The sequence below is a fragment of the Macrobrachium rosenbergii genome, chromosome 11 (genome assembly GCF_040412425.1).
Source record: "Macrobrachium rosenbergii isolate ZJJX-2024 chromosome 11, ASM4041242v1, whole genome shotgun sequence".
Taxonomy (NCBI): domain Eukaryota; kingdom Metazoa; phylum Arthropoda; class Malacostraca; order Decapoda; family Palaemonidae; genus Macrobrachium; species Macrobrachium rosenbergii.
The window spans coordinates 44,560,617-44,577,429 of NC_089751.1; the positions used below are offsets into that span (position 1 = coordinate 44,560,617).

The 16,813-nt window shown below is 35.0% G+C and overlaps 1 protein-coding gene and 1 long non-coding RNA gene across 2 annotated transcripts in view; one reads left to right on the forward strand and one right to left on the reverse strand.

Annotated features, from left to right (window-relative positions):
* The window catches only part of LOC136843390 (uncharacterized), a 14,638-nt gene extending 1,987 nt beyond the window's left edge, over window positions 1–12,651 (forward strand). Inside the window, exons 2-8 of the mRNA XM_067111741.1 lie at window positions 1,216–2,382; window positions 2,574–2,652; window positions 4,490–4,573; window positions 7,384–7,475; window positions 8,918–9,100; window positions 9,294–9,383; window positions 11,255–12,651. Of these exons, the coding sequence (XP_066967842.1) occupies window positions 1,216–2,163 (948 nt within the window). The 3' untranslated portion in view covers window positions 2,164–2,382; window positions 2,574–2,652; window positions 4,490–4,573; ... (2 more) ...; window positions 9,294–9,383; window positions 11,255–12,651. The remainder of the gene's footprint in view (window positions 1–1,215; window positions 2,383–2,573; window positions 2,653–4,489; window positions 4,574–7,383; window positions 7,476–8,917; window positions 9,101–9,293; window positions 9,384–11,254) is intronic.
* An 803-nt stretch (window positions 12,652–13,454) lies between these two features.
* LOC136843391 (uncharacterized) lies at window positions 13,455–16,021 on the reverse strand. Its single transcript, XR_010854540.1, has 3 exons — window positions 15,869–16,021; window positions 15,182–15,293; window positions 13,455–13,629 (listed from the first exon to the last, which is right to left on the reverse strand). It is a non-coding gene; the product is annotated as an uncharacterized lncRNA (long non-coding RNA).
* Between the last annotated feature and the right edge of the window lie 792 nt (window positions 16,022–16,813).

The following is a 16,813-nucleotide window of genomic DNA, read 5'->3' on the forward strand; positions in this document are numbered from 1 at the left end:
ATATATATATATATATATATATATATATATATATATATATATATATCTGTATATATCTATATCTAAATATATATATAATATATATATATATATATATATATATATATATATATATATATGCATATATATACTGTATATATGTATATATATATAATATATATATATATATATATATATATATATATATATATATATATATACATATATATATGTGTGTGTGTGTGTGTGTGATAACTTTATCAACTGACATTTAACAGTGATTCGTTGGGCTCCTCATGGAATTGTATTTCTAAATTTTTCGTTTTGTGGAAGAGGAAAACTGAAAGAAAGGGAAAGTAAAAAAATATATGTCCATAGTGTTAAAATGATACAAATTATTCAAAATGATTACATGAAGGAAGATGGGGAGAATAATTTCGGTTCTTGTGGAAATGCATAACGATAATTTGTCAGTAAATCAGCAAAGCTATCGACCAGAATGCAAGCATTTCACAAGCAATAGAGTGAAGAGAGGAGAAAAACAGCAAGCCTTTCAGTTCTGAGCGTGCATCTTACGCAAATCTTGCATTCACTATGTTATGGGTAAGTAGTGTTAGCAATGATTTCATGAAATCACCGAAATCTTCAGCAAGTACATGCGATTGCGGTTTTATTCAGAGCTTTATGTAATCTTGCGAATTCCTAGAGATTTCATGAAATCCTCAAATTCCTAGTGCTGTTTGACACTAGTCCCATAAAATAGTAAGCTTTCAATTCTTAGCCAGTAGTTTATGCAAAAGACCTTATATTCACTAGTTATAAACCTTGAGCAGTTTTGTAAGACAAGACCACAATTTTTTTGGTCTCGTATTTGTATTTGTCTTGTATTTGCATTCGTTTTTCTCTTGTATCTGTATTATTTTGTCTTGTATTTATTTGTTTTTGTCTTGTATTATGTTGTCTTGTATTTATTTGTTTTTGTCTTGTATTTGTATTTAATTTTGTCTTGTATCTGTTTTTGTCCTGTTTAAGTCAACAGACCCATTTGCTACCAGGTGACCCTTAAACTACTCTGGATAGAACATACATGACGCTAATTAAGAAATTCTCAGTGAAATATTGATTAATCCGTGATATAACTTCTTTTGAGTGACAGACAAAACTCAAGTTACTTGCATATCATCATGCAACTTGCTTTCTTCATTATTCTGGTGTCCCTTCATTTTTCTTTCACAGGAAAGTATAAGTGAATTCGACGTAATAATCCAGGACGTTCAATGTGATCCTGATCTTTACTTGGCAATGAACTTCACTCAGAATCAGTTCCAGCTGAGACCTAGGGGCGACATTGTTCTTCTTAAAGAAGCCGGTAACCTGGAAGAGCAGCGAATTAGCAAGTATTGTCTCATTCATCATCTGGACAGCCAAGGTTACCTGACATCGACGGTGAAGACATGTGTACCCATACCGTACGTCCCTAGATGCTGTTCTTATGGATATGCCATGAAAGATGGTGTGTGCCAGTCTGCTAAGACTCCAGAAAAATTCAAACCTCCTATAGTTTTAAAACCCCATTCCGCAGAAGGCGTGGAGGGGTTAGAAATACGTACCTACATCAATAGTTTGACTTGCAAATATGAACCCATGCGAAGAATTCCTCTTGGTTATAATGGTTCACATTTATTATCATTAGCTACTAATGGTTTGTCCTTATCGTGGAAGCCTAACGAACCTCGTGTTTTTGAAACGTTTCTTTTTTGTCCACAATATTGCATTGATGGCATCGAACACAGTGATGGAAGGGTGGAATACTTTGCAAGCCTTTGTTACATGACCAACAGGGAGTTCCATGAGAAAGCTTGTGAAAAGATGCCTTGCATTCGCAAATGCTGCGAACTTGGAAACTCCTATGATACTAAGGAAGAAAAGTGTGTTCTGGATTCAAAGTCCACATTTAGTCTTGCGGATATAACTAATTCATCACGCTACTATATTCTCCCTGGTTACCCACTATGCGAGTTCTTCTCAGAGGCAGGAGAAGAATTCGTAATAGACAGCGATGGACAATTAACCCTCAATGAGAGGCGTTACCCTTCCACTGACTATTGCGTGGATATCACCGTCAACACAACAAATCGAACACCAAGTGCCTTTGTGTGTGGCAATCCCCTTTCGCGTGGATAACGACACGCTTTCACATCATCCCGATTGTTACGTTAATTTCTTTGGTCTTTCTGCTTTTATCCGTCGCGTGTCACCTGCTAGTCCCTCAGCTTCTGGCTAATGGCGGCGTCCATCAGCTGTGTCATATACTATCTCTAACCATTGCTTTCAGCTCCTCCTTCGCTTTGAACTTCTTTCATCGTCACGTCAGCATTAGATATTATGCCTGCTTCTTTCTTGGTAAGGCTTCTGTTTTTCTTTCTTTGCTCTGATCTTTAATCAGCTATCTTGAATCTTGTCATGAAAGATCCGTGATTGAACAATTGAATATATTTTCCTACAAGATGACTCATATATAAATAAGTCGTTATCAGAAAACGTAGATCAAACATATAAAGGACAGATAAATGATAAAAGTATTTTCTTTACAGCTGTTGGCATTCAGTATGGGTTCCTGGCAACGTTCTTTTGGCTAAACGCCATGTGTTTCGAGGTCTGGAGGAAAACCAGGTAACGCATTTACAGTCTCACTGGTGACCGTCTCTTTAAAAGCGTCATCTGTGGAGTTTCGTTTAGCAAATCTGAGTCTCTTCACATCCTTTTTCCATATTTTATTAATACTATTGATTTATGATTGACTGAATTAGGAAATGAAGGGTCTTAAATCAAGCGCTAAAGTCCCTTTATTGCTTAAGACGGGTAAAAGATAATCGGATCGGGAAAAATAAAAGAAATGTAGTAAGAGTTGGAAGTGTAGGACAGCAATAATAAAGGAATCGGAAATGAAGGTAAACTAAAGGCTGAAACGTGGATGGAGCTGTGGCCGATGGACGCCGCAAACAGCCTTTAGTAATACCTACCGAGCTTCACGTGAGGCGTGCTGACGGCACTATTCCCCTACAGGGATTAATATCACAGTCGCTCAAGTCCCTTTTTACGGCAAAAAGTGAATGGTATCTAAAACCCGCAAATTTGTAAAGGTTTGAGACAATGACTCTCTTTTTTTCGTGACGTTCTGCTGAAATGTTATACTTAATAAGCCTGTTACTTTTGAATACGCAAAAGCTTCCGAAATATTTGCAAGTACTTATAGAATTTAAAGATTTTTTTTTAACAAGAATGATAAGAATTGACTTCAATATCCCATGCAAGCAAAAAGTTTTGTGAAATAATCACGCCCCGGATTTAAGAGTGAGACATCCGTAGTGTTTGGTATCACAAGGCCTGGCATCGTTACGCACTTTAAAGTTCCACTTTATTCTATGATGTAGTGATTTGTCCGAGCCAGATAACCGTTTGCAGTCCATAGTAAGTGCTGCTGTTGCACCTGGAGCTGTCGCTAGAAGTCCTGAGTCTGTAGATTGCCAAATAGCGGTGGCATCCGCGTTTAACTGACTGTATCCTCAAGTGCTCTCAGAACTTGAAAAGTGATTCACTTTCAACACTTTTTAGAACTATCATGGTGTCTGTCGATTATCAAAACCTTTTGGCATTACGTATAAAAAAAATCCTCGATCTAAACGCTATTCCACTGACCAAGGTCCTTTAAAAGTGCATTGGTAGCTTGATTTTGATAATAATATTCTCTTGTGTTTTGGGCCTCACTGCTGTCTTTGAGATATCCATGTATTACTTTAATACGGTTAAAGGTGTGGTAATATAGTCAATATGATTTCAGTTTTCTTGTCACGAACTGGTTGAACACCGACGACCCAAATCGTAAGTCCAAGAACTCTGAGTCTGTATTATTCTGCTATATATATTCCTCATTCCAAACAGCCCAAACACATTTTTACGACGGGAATTTATCAAAGAATACAACGCCGCAAATGGATTTAAGTAGTTTCTCCATTTACTGATAAATTATCCCGATCAATCCCGATCCTTTATATACACTCATCAGTTAGTGATAAATTTACTTCAATCTTTCTTTGGTTAATTTCCAAGTTTACCAGAAATCTTCAAGTTTCAAAATGTGAAGAGAAAATTATGCAAACAATAATGATCATTGATAATTCATTAATTTTTCTTGCATTTAGTATGACATATCTTGAATAACTGCGAAATTATAAAACCCTTTTGAAATGTATGTGATGGAAGTAAGTGTTTTTTTATGATAATACAGGTGTGTGCAACAGTCCTAAATAAGCACTTAATAAGGCCAAAACATCATGAAGTTTATGCATCAACTTTGGTGTTTCCTGTTTAAGAAAAGTTATGCAGCCCTAAATTGCAATGAATTCTATGGTGAATATCTAGTAGAATTCCCAGACGTTGTCATTTCCTTTTAACAACCTACTTTTGCATAATTTCTCTCTATCTTTTTTTTTTTTTTTTTTTTTTTTAGGAAACTTATGAAGTACCAGAAATCGAAGACGTACCCTGAAATTTGCTTCATATTGTATGCCTGGGGAATACCTTTATGTATAAGGTAAGTTTTTCATCACAACTAATGTAAGTGTAGTGCCTATGTAGTTACCTCATTAGGTCAAGTCACCTTATTTGGTACCTTTGCTGGGACTTCCACTTCTTAATTATCAGGCTTTGTTTCATCATTCCATATTCCGCAAAACCACCTAGTTAATGTACATGGTGTCATTCAGTTTCAGATAAAATCACCACTGCAGTGATGCCATCTAGACTCAGTGCTTTTCATTTCCCGAGCGTCTTTACCATCAATGTCACTTCAATACCGGGGATTCATTCTTAGGTACACTCTTGACTTCTTTAGCCTCTTACGTAACCATCAAATTATTCCCCTCGTGGCTTTTATTTGGGACCTCATAAAACTTGCTCTACCCTGCATTATGGTCCTTCTTCTTCTTCTGTCATCATCTGCCTGTCGTCCCGGCCCCTGTTGACAGGTGTTTCTCCCCCCCCCTTTTTTTTTGTAGCATGGAGAGTTCATTAGTATTCAGTGGATTACCCTAGCAATGACGCCGCTTTGGGTACAAGGGTTTGTTATTATCATCTGCCTGATTTTCCATATGCTTTTTCTTGTCTCATCTTGAAATGAATTAACTTCGCTTTCTAGATATTTTACTTCAAGTCCTTTATTTTCCTCATGAAATTTTTACCACCTCTTGTTTTATGTGTTCTTTATTATTTCTCTTGTTTCATCCAATATCCAAAATTCGTTGTGCTAGTGCATATCCCAATACTTTTTTTTTAAATTGATGCACATTCCTGAAGTGAGTTTAGTCTTTACTGACTTGCTGTGCTTCCTCAGATATGGTATCTAGAGCTGCAAATCTATTTTATAATTCACTTGCAAAAGCTTCTCGTATTGAACCTAGACGTTTTATCAAAGATTTTTGTTGGGTGCTCCTAAATTCAACTTTTCTCTGTCAGTTCATATCAATGGTCTGTCTGGTTTCTGTGACTGCCACCTCTGGAGATTTTCAAGCGTATTTATTGGTGTACTTGCGTTGGAAAAATGGACTTCTAATCACTACATTATTTGCAGCCCAAAAATAAGTAAATTATACCCAAGTTTGGTTTGTATTCTCTCCCAGACATTCCTAGCCCTTTATAGCCTCCAAATCACCAACAATAACAGTCATATCTCCTTCTGGTATTTCATATTTAACATTATGTGATGCTGTACGAGATTTATCTCCTATTTCTGTGGAGATTCTTGTAGTTGGTACAGAACGCTCTATAATACTCATATTTCATAGTTTTGATTTAAATCTTGCAAACAGTAATCTATGCTCACTCGTCTCATGTCATTCAGTGCATTTTCTTTATTTGGTGTTAAGGTTATTCCTCCCTTCTCTACAAAATCTATCTCATTTTTTTTTTTATAAATATCTGCATTATCCACTTCCAATCTTTCTTTTCCCATTCCTTTGCACTATATATGGTTTTTTTTTTTAAACAGGTAAGCTATTTAGTCCATATCTCTTGAGTTTATTTGCTACCTGTTCCTACTTCCCAATTTGTTTCTGGGTTCTCACATTCCAGTTTCCTATTTTTAATTTAATCGGGAGATTCCTGGCAACCCCAGATGGTTGTGATGGCGATTTATTTCTAAGTTTTGTCAATCTAATAATGTGCAAGGATCCATGGAGGCCTCACGAGCAAATATACTGAAGGACAACCAGTTCCTCGTATTACGCAATGCCAAGGAGAAAAGGGCCAGTGACCCATACTGTTGAACAAATGTATCCAACTTAAGATGTCCACCAAGCAGTCATCCAAGGTTGAGGCTGGACAGACAAAGTACCTAACACCTTAACCCAATCGTTCATCCCACAGCAAGGACACACTTCTCGCTTGTGGCTCTAGCCTTTACCAGAAGAGGTGTCAGCTACAGGGGAGCAGTTGGTTGCACCCTGAGCTCTAGGTCCTAAGGCAGGTATGTCCAACTAAGCTGGCTGGACCTGGTGCTCATCAGGGGCCACAGACAACCTCCCAAAAGGAATTTATACAACCTACCCAGTAACCCCATATACATATATATATATATATATATATATATATATATATATATATATATATATATATATATATATATATATATATATATATATATATATATATATATATATATATATATGTAATGCTTCTTATTTTAGATAGATATTATGTTATGCATGTAATGCTTCTTATTAGAAGATAACATATATAACGGTGATTATATATATATATATATATATATATATATATATATATATATATATGCACATATATACATATATATATATATATATATATATATATATATATATATGTGTGTATACTATATATATATATATATATATATATATATATATATAGATATATATACACATATACAGTATGTATATATATAGATATATATACACATATACAGTATGTATATATATACTGTATATATATATATATATATATATATATATATATATATATATATATATAAATGAATCACAAAAATATGGAACATGATGAATATGTAAAAAGACAAAATATACAAAGGAAAGAGAAACAATGGAGTGCTGCGATGCTTTCGACTGTCGTCCTTTACTTAGCAGACTCAGTAAAGGACGATAGTCGAAAGGCCTCGCAGCACTCCATTGTTTCTATTTCCTTCCTGGGTTTTGTCTTTATATATATGTATATATATACTTTATATAAATGTACAGTGTGTATGCATGAGTGTGTGAGTATATATATTTAGTTACAGTGACATACTACTAGCACTTTGTTGATTATTTTTGGAAGGAATAAAATTATAAATAAAGCTTTTTTTTTTTTCAGTGCAGTCACAGTTATGATGCAGCTTCTGGAACCTCATAAGGTCAGGAACGAGATCAGGCCATATATTGCTATAAAAAAATGTTGGTTTAAAGGTAAGACTAAACTTCTCTTAGAAAATCGGGAATAAATTTTTCAACACTTAATCAGGAAGGGTTATTGTATGTAGTTTGCAATATAGATACTGTACAATTACCAGTCGCGCCGCATTGTTTTGGAACGGTGATATCTAAGAATTTACGAGAGTAGGGGGATACTTGAAAGTTATTATATTCCTGGTGCACATGTTATGGGGAAGCAGTGTTTGCAGTGATTTCGTGAAATCACGGATATCTTTAGTAAACTTGCATAATTAGTTTTATTCGGAATTTTATGTTAGTAAACTAGATAATTAGTGAAATCCTCAAATTTTATGTAATCTGTTTGACACCAATTTCTTGATGTCAGCCAGTGAAAAAAAAGTGAACTAATCAGGATCAATGAGAGACAGAGCAGAAGAACAAAATCACCCTGGGGCTATTCAAAGTCAAAAGTCACAAAAAATGTCTTATTACCACGTCACAGTTGTACGACATCAAAGATAATATTAAATATTCATCCGCTAGTGTCACGTTGTCAAGGCAGTTTGAGTAAGATGGTTGGTTATGCTTCCGTTTTAAAATGAAGTTTGATTTTATTTAATTTGACGGTATTATCTTAATAAATAGACTTCTGTTTTAATAAGTTTTACTCCAGTTTCGATTTGACCAATATTTCTGAATAAAGGAATTTACAAAAAAAATCTATGGATTTTTTTGTAAAAAGTACTTGTTAGTAAATGCGTGAATTACCCGGGCCTTCAAAGTAAGGCTTTCAAGAAAGCTCTGTGAATTACAGAGATGATTGAAACCCCCAAGTTAAAAAGTAATTACGTGAACTTTGAGCACTTAAGTGATTTCGCGGAAACGTTGGTTACACTACTTCCCTGTAAAATACACATTAAAGAAATATTAAATTTTCAACAAAAGCTAAATATATAATTAAGAATAATACATCTAACCTGGTAATTATGTATGTGTATAGTTTTAAAGAACCTCTGGTGATGAAAGGTCCCCTCCCCCCACAAACGAGTAAATAGTCCAAATGAGTTCTTTACTTGATGTACAATAGCAATGGTAACCTCAAAAGCTACAAAATTTACACCTAGACAAAATATGTTCAGATTACACAAACTAACACAGCTGTGGTGTATAACGTGTAAGATATTGCTGATGTTGTCCATTTGTTACACGGATAAACGCGGACAGTAATTTTGATGATATTTCAGGTTTACTATAAGGTACTGTTATGGCTTTTTGCGGCGTGTTATTCATTCATGGTCCTTCATATGACAGACATGAAGTTATATTTATTTTTTTGCAATTTATGTCTTGGAAACAATGAAATACATTAATCAATATACTACAAAGGATAAGGATTTTTCCTTTTAACTGATATGCAGGTCAAACAGAATCCAGAAAATACTTCACTAATTACTTATTTTCTTTTTATCTATTAGATGATGGTGGTGGTGGTTTCTCTACTTCTACGGTCCTGTCGCTCTTCTGTCTCTTTGCAACATGGTGCTTCTAATCCATACACTGATGAATTGTAAGACAATCCTTCGAAATTCTAAAAAGGCCACGAAAGAACTGAAGAGCATTGGACGATCAACCGGGGAAATGTCCAACCACGTCCAAGAGTAAGTATCATATGGTCGATGTCATCATGAAAAACGTCATGTCACACAATTTAGGGTTTTCGTGATAAGGGAAAACAAGCAGCTTTCGGTTCTTTAACACTGACGGTGTATGACCACAAAGGAATGCTGTATGGTGTGAAAGCTGGGTCCTTTAAAAAAAAATCTGAAAGATGCCTAATGTTTTTCTTTTCAGTTTTTACCTGAAGTTCAAGCTTTTTGCCCTGTCGGTCTTCTGCTGGTGTGCAGAAATTTTGTCGTGGAAAATCCCTCCAGTAGATCTCTGGTGAGATATTGGATTTTTTTAAAGATTATATATGTACTTTATCTGAATACTTCTTCTCAGCCCAGAATGCTATATTGGATTTTTTTTATATGTACTTTATTTGAATACTTCTTCTCAGGCCAGAATGCTATGTCCCACGACATTCAAAGATACATTCAAATACAGCTAATAAAGCGCCAGAAACTTTAGGTGGATGTAATTATAGTAGCGCCAGAAACTTTAGGTGGATGTAATTATAGTAGCGCCAGAAACTTTAGGTGGATGTAATTATAGTAGCGCCAGAAACTTTAGGTGGATGTAATTATAGTAGCGCCAGAAACTTTAGGTGGATGTAATTATAGTAGCGCCAGAAACTTTAGGTGGATGTAATTATAGTAGCGCCAGAAACTTTAGGTGGATGTAATTATAGTAGCGCCAGAAACTTTAGGTGGATGTAATTATAGTAGCGCCAGAAACTTTAGGTGGATGTAATTATAGTAGCGCCAGAAACTTTAGGTGGATGTAATTATAGTAGCGCCAGAAACTTTAGGTGGATGTAATTATAGTAGCGCCAGAAACTTTAGGTGGATGTAATTATAGTAGCGCCAGAAACTTTAGGTGGATGTAATTATAGTAGCGCCAGAAACTTTAGGTGGATGTAATTACAGTAGCGCCAGAAACTTTAGGTGGATGTAATTACAGTAGCGCCAGAAACTTTAGGAGCGGCCGATTTGGCAAAGCCCTTTCGACGCAAGCGGATTTGATGCTGGACAAAAACTGTTTTCAATAAACATATTTGAGTTTACGATGATTCCTGAGAAATTCAGGTGACCAATGAATAACTAGGGTTGTTCATAAGAGCACCAAGTGATCACTTGTCAATATAGTCAAAATGAATTAACACATTAGGAAATTAGATTATGAAAAATAGCCTATGCCCATGCAAAAAGGTTATTATGGTTAAAAAACAGTTATAAGTGAAATAAAGATAAAAGCGTAAGTTTTACAGAAAACATTTTCAAATAAGACAAATCTTGCTAAAAAAAAAAAAAAAAAACTCATACAAAGCAACGGAATTTAAGGAGAACAACTAATGGTTTATTCAAAGGCGAATCTTTAAAGCGCTTTAAAACCGTAGTGTTGTAGTATAAATAGAAGGATGGCAAAAGAACGACGTACTGGTGGCAGCGGACCCACAGCAAACCGAGACTGCGTCCACACGATCGAGCTTTGTTCGATGTGACGTCAGGAGAGGACAAACAGCTGTTTGACAGTAATGAGCAATAGAGGTTAGGTTTGTTTGGCAGTTTTAGTGACCTTGCATGTCAGCCTTTAAATTTCAAGTCTTCCACTGCTAAAGCGCTGGTTTTGCTATTTCCTAATATGCATTCATCAGCCTTCTAACTTGATTTAGTAGTGACGTTAGTTTTAGATTTTTATGTTCCAATAAAGATGTTCAAAATACTTTAGGAATTTTTACAAGACTTAACTAAACATGTGGCACTATTTTGACTCGTGTCTTGGAAAGAAGCTCGTTTTTATCATTCCAAATACGTTTTAGTGATAAGTCTAGCTTATTTTTTAACAGGGTTACTGTAATTTGGTTCCATTAAAATCGTGCGTCAAGACAAGTATTCAAAATAAAAAAGGGTCTTGGTGTCGAAACGTCAGTCGCCAATGGGTTTGGCACCAAAATACGCATTCCCAACCGGACGCACCAAAACGCTTCGCCAAAAAAACGAAACCTAAAAATAGCCTCGAAGCGAGGCCTTGGTCGAGTAGAGCGTGGTTTCCACGAATTCCCTTCAATGCAAGACAACGCTTCGTGGTCGCTTTTCAGTTGGTGTTCCCATTATTAGGCACTGGATATTCAATCTTTTTCTCACCCCTAGGGCACTCACGGACATCCTGAACGCTCTCCAAGGTCTCTTCGTATTCATAATTCTGTTGACAAGCCCCAACAAACGCAAGCTGATCGAGGAAAAGTTTCCCGCTCCGTTCCGATTAGCAAGAAGATGCTCTCCGTTCCGATTAGCAAGAAGATGCTCAGGTGCTGTCTGCAAGTGTAAAAAAGAAACAACAGTCGAGGACCAGCTGGCCACTAGCCCCCCGGCAGCTGAACCCGCGACGTCAGACACGGAATCAACCAAGACTGTAACTTCTGTTCTTCAAATGTCGTCCTTTTCCTCTGGGACTAAGTCCGAATGTTGCGAAGCTTCCGAGAAAATTTAAGACTTTCAAACTTTGCTCTCTTCACTGTCACGTTCACATGCGTAGTTACAAAGTCAAAATGTCTCCATTTGTTTCTTCAAAACTTAGTGTTCAAGACTAATTAACAGGTATTGAAAGTACAATGAGCTTTGATATAATTCGTTATATTTTCCCATTACTAATTCTAGGCGTTTTAAGAAAATGAACAGGTATTGAAAGTACAATGAGCTTTGATATAATTCGTTATATTCCATTACTAATTCTAGGAGTTTTAAAATTAACAGGTATTGAAAGTACAATGAGCTTGCATATAATTCGTTACATTTTACAAATACTACGGTATGATGCAATAAAGCATTTCATGAGCTCATGTTTCCTTGCTTACTCCATATTGCTTTAACAAAAACTGAGAATGGTTTAATTCACGTTAAACAAATTTACGTTAAACAAATTTTTAGGCGAATTCACAGAAATCACACATATATAGTATACGTAAAGATAAGTCTTCCAATACACCCTATCGTTTTAAAGAATGACAATTTTTCAAATGAAAATATATTTAGTATTGCTGTTTAGTATTTCCTCGAAGTATCCCGGAATTCGTTAAGACAACCCTCGACAGTCCCAATAAGGCCACCCAAGCTTTGACCAACATATCCAACTATTGCCTAATTAGTAGGCCGAATGGATGGTATAATGCACGCTATGTAAGTGAAGGTATATTAACTATATGTATATAAATATACACAGGTATATACATATATACTGTATATACATACTAACTTCTTAATCTTAGTTAGGGCATTATATTAAGACATTCACATCAGAACACCTGTACCTTCGCTGGATCCCAAAATTTATATCACTTATGACAGCTTCACCATGAAGTTAAGTATACTTTAACTAGACCGCTGAGCTGATTAACAGCTCTCCTAGGGCTGGCCCGAAGGGAAGGAAGGAAAAAATATTGACGTGCTTTAAATTCAATGTAGAACCTACCTTGGAGTGAAGTGCTATATTAGACTGAGGTTGCCACTAGTATTTTAAGTTACTCAGTTACAATAAAAATTAAGCACTACAAGCAATTTAATTTTCCTTTTGCCATTATACTAGCGTTAAAAATTAAAGACTAAATTTATTTATCCTTTTGCCTTAATTCGTTTTTAACATACCTCGTGTGACTACTGACTGTACTGACAAATCTAAAAGTTTACTTCAATCAAATACAGTTTCACTAAATGTTAATTTAGCCTAAACACTTACTCCATCGCTTCTCAATAACAGCTTTATCAAGGACCTAAATTTCTACACTGAATAAAGGCTTTCAAATATGCATAATTTCTACACAGACTTTCAAATATGCACAACTAAAAATTGAGACTACTTTTTAAAGTACTAAAGCGAAAAGTAATTTAATAGTAAATTAACCTGTCGTATAGATTATAGTGTCTCCTTTCTGGCGAAAGGAATGATTTTTTATCGTAAAAAGCAGGAAGATATTTTAAATATAGTTAGAACTCAAAAATTTCATTTTAAGTCAATTTTAGTGATTACTGAGAAAAAGTCTACGTTTTCAATTACCTCACTATATACGTTCAGACTAACTTAATTCATATTTAATTTGCTTTCCTCACGTTAAACTAAACCACAGTGGTTAAAATTAAAAACAAGTATTAAGTGCTGCATATCGTTTATATCTGGTTTTAAATCATTATCAGTAATAATCTACATACTCTGAAAACACTAGGGACTTTAAAATCCTTAGCTTGGTCAAGGTAAAAAGTAAAGTTCAAAAGATATTCAATTCGGAATTTGTGGCAACAAAACACTTTCCAGTTGCTATTGTTAGTGGAGGTAAGAACATTCATAATTACACGTACATCATTTGATACAGTTTATTGAAGAATCAAATCACTAAAAAATACTTGTCAATACATTACACTCATGGCCAAGTGAAGACTTGGTAACTCCAGACTCCATTCTCACCTCATCATTTGAAAACTACAACAGAAGTATTGTTTGCATCGTCTTAAATACCACTGCACAAGTAAACATCCTGCAAGAAAAAAAAAAAGTGCGGCAGAAACATCTACAAAGTATCGTCTTAAATACCACTGCACAAGTAAACATCCTGCAAGAGAAAAAAAAGTGGGGCAGAAACATCTATAAAGTAAAGTATGAACTTAAACCGAAGACTTAAGACAATAAAACAGTGCTGACTACAAATATTTAACGCCATCACAGTTAATACAGTAAAATAAACCGAAGACTTAACAGTAAAAAATGCTAACCACAAAATTAATTAAAGCCATCACAATTAACGTAGTAAAATAAAGCTAATAAAATAATGCTCACCATAAATACTTAACTACCGCCCCACAGTTAATATAGTAAAGTAATGCTAACCATAAATTTTTAACGCCATCACAACAGCCAATTTACCTCCTATACAAACTATCATATAGCCTCTGCACCGGGCAGCAAAGAAAAAAAAAAATCAGAACATTGTTACCTAACTAAGGGATTTGCGGTGTACGAAAATGCTAACTATTAAAGTGACCACAGGAACGACCGAATAAAAGTTAAAGACGGCCGAGCCTCAGGGCAAGAGTTAACAGCCGGGCAAATAACCTGGCTGCTGAATCAAGGAATGGCATAAATGATATAATTTATGCATTAATTCCTTGGGACAGATTCGTTAAGTTCACTTTAACACTGTCAGCCTTGTCATTAATGGTATAGTTTGTATAAACAAGAAAGCTAGTCTATTGTATAGAAGTGAAAATAAAGGCTTGCTCTCTGTATTATTGACATGTTATCACCAAGTTACAAGCTTTTAACTGACTTACGTTAATTTGAATCGTGAACAAATAAGATATTCAGGTTAAATTTCAAAATATCAATGAAAAGTTCATAATCTCCAAAACAATTACCTTAAAGCGAAGCATTAAGTATTAAAGTTAAGTATTTTTCATCAAGACTTGAGAAGTTAACGTCCTTTAAAGTTAAGGACTTTCGTAGACATTACTGAAATTTGAAGAGTACCTTAAATGTTACCTCAATCTCAAAATAAGTAGATTTAAGTAACGTTACGCAAGTATTAACGTTACGCAAGTATTAACGTTACGCAAGTATTAACGTTACGCAAGTATTAACGTTACGCAAGTATTAACGTTACGCAAGTATTAACGTTACGCAAGTATTAACGTTACGCAAGTATTAACGTTACTAAACTAAAATGCAAAGCTAAAAATTTATTAATGTTAAGGTCTAAAACAGGTAGATCGCATAGAAACACTAGCATTGATTGTATGCATTTAAGATATTTTAAATCTCTAGCACGGAAGAGATAAGGTTACATTTTAAATCTCTAGTACGGAAGAGAATCTTAAGGTTACGTTAACTTAAAAATTAAGCGATGCGTTTAAAACCTGAAAAGCAAAATTTAAAACCCCCATGCACAGCCCATAGGTCGTTAAGACCTATGGGACAGGGCATGGGAGGGGCCTCCATCCTTACAGGGGCGACCACCCCTACAGGGGTACCGCCCCTGTAAGAATGGAGGTTGAAAAAAAAATGTAAGATTAAAAACTTTAGTTGATATATACCTCACCCAGGAAGAAGTCTTTCGGTGTAGCTTCAGATAACTCACCATAAGTAGAGCAATTACTTCTCACAAGGGCAACTTCCTTCATAGGGCGATTTGGATTTCACTAAAACCTGCAAGAAAGTTTTAAAGTTATTATAGCGTATTTGGATTCACTTTAAAGTTATATCTTGACAAGTCAAACTTTAAAGAAAGCCTTAAGAAAAGATGTGCAAGACAGTTTTCAATCGCACATTCTGACTACAAGATACGTTAGACATCGTATACTAACCTTATGAACAATCAAACCCACCAGATCCTAAAAATAAAATTTTGATTAAAAAGCTGACACTTAATTTAAAACAGTGAACAATGAAGAATGCTAAGTGCTATGGTAAGTGCTGAGGTCTATTTACTTAGAGCCAATGTATATCACGAGAACTTGTTAACCACGAAAATAGTTTATATTTACAAATCTGTGCGGCAAAATATTTAGGAAATATTTAAAATAATAGTAGCCTACAATTTATATGCAAAATTGAAATAACTTTCATCAATTAAAAACTTAAATCAACAACCCATTTCGTTTAGTAACCAAACCCATGAATTATTAACAGCGGGGGGAAAAACTACCCGCTGAAATCAAGAAAGATTAAAATTAAAGTAATTTTTGAAGAGCCTGTGAGCTCCGCCACCTCTTCATACCAACCTTCCTTCAAACCACCGAACTCCAATCATAAGCTTGTCAGGTACTCAAAACTACACTAATCTTTAGACTGCAGAAAACCCTTCATCGTACGTATATAAAAAGCACAATCACTACAACCAAATCGGTAGCTCCCAAACAGAAAACTAAGGCGTTCTAGCACCTGCTACCCAAGAAGAACGTTCAAGCTGTGACGTCACCATCAAGGACCATGGAGTCACCGTCTTGAAACTTGACGATTTATGCGGAAGACATCGGCGTCCTTGTTTTTTTTATTGAAAGGGAAACTTTCAAAAATCTGTTGACGCTAGTAACTGTTGATTTGTACATTTTATAAATTCTTGGTTCTTTCACAAGGAACATTAGAATAAAAAAGTCTTCGGTGTATTTAGAAAATTTTCACGCTATAGGAATATTAAATACCTTTCCCATTCTTACCACTTCAAGGAATATATGTTATCAAAAGACATTTTATTTTAACTCCTTCCGGTAAATCTAATTATAATAATACAATTGTATATATATATATATATATATATATATATATATATATATATATATATATATTATATTAGATATATATATATAGAAACTTCCAGTTCGCTTATGGCATTAGTCATGACACATGATATAGGCAGATCTCCCCCCCCAAAAAAAATGACGGTCTTTAAAAATACACGCTGATTATTATCATTATTTATTAATGTAATGATATCATAAGGTCGCGAATGTATGTCAACCCTGGTTACATGTCAAGCCTCCTTGGCAGTCACGGGAATCACTGACAGGTCAAAGTCTTCTATAGGCATGACATCCTTAGCCTAGCGAAGGAGCGCTTGATACACGAAGGCACGGCTCATATGAGAAAATTCTGTTTTAAGTTGCAAGGGAATCCCGACCTTACTGTACTCTTCCCTCGTTGATACGGATTCGTTCTCTATTCGTCAA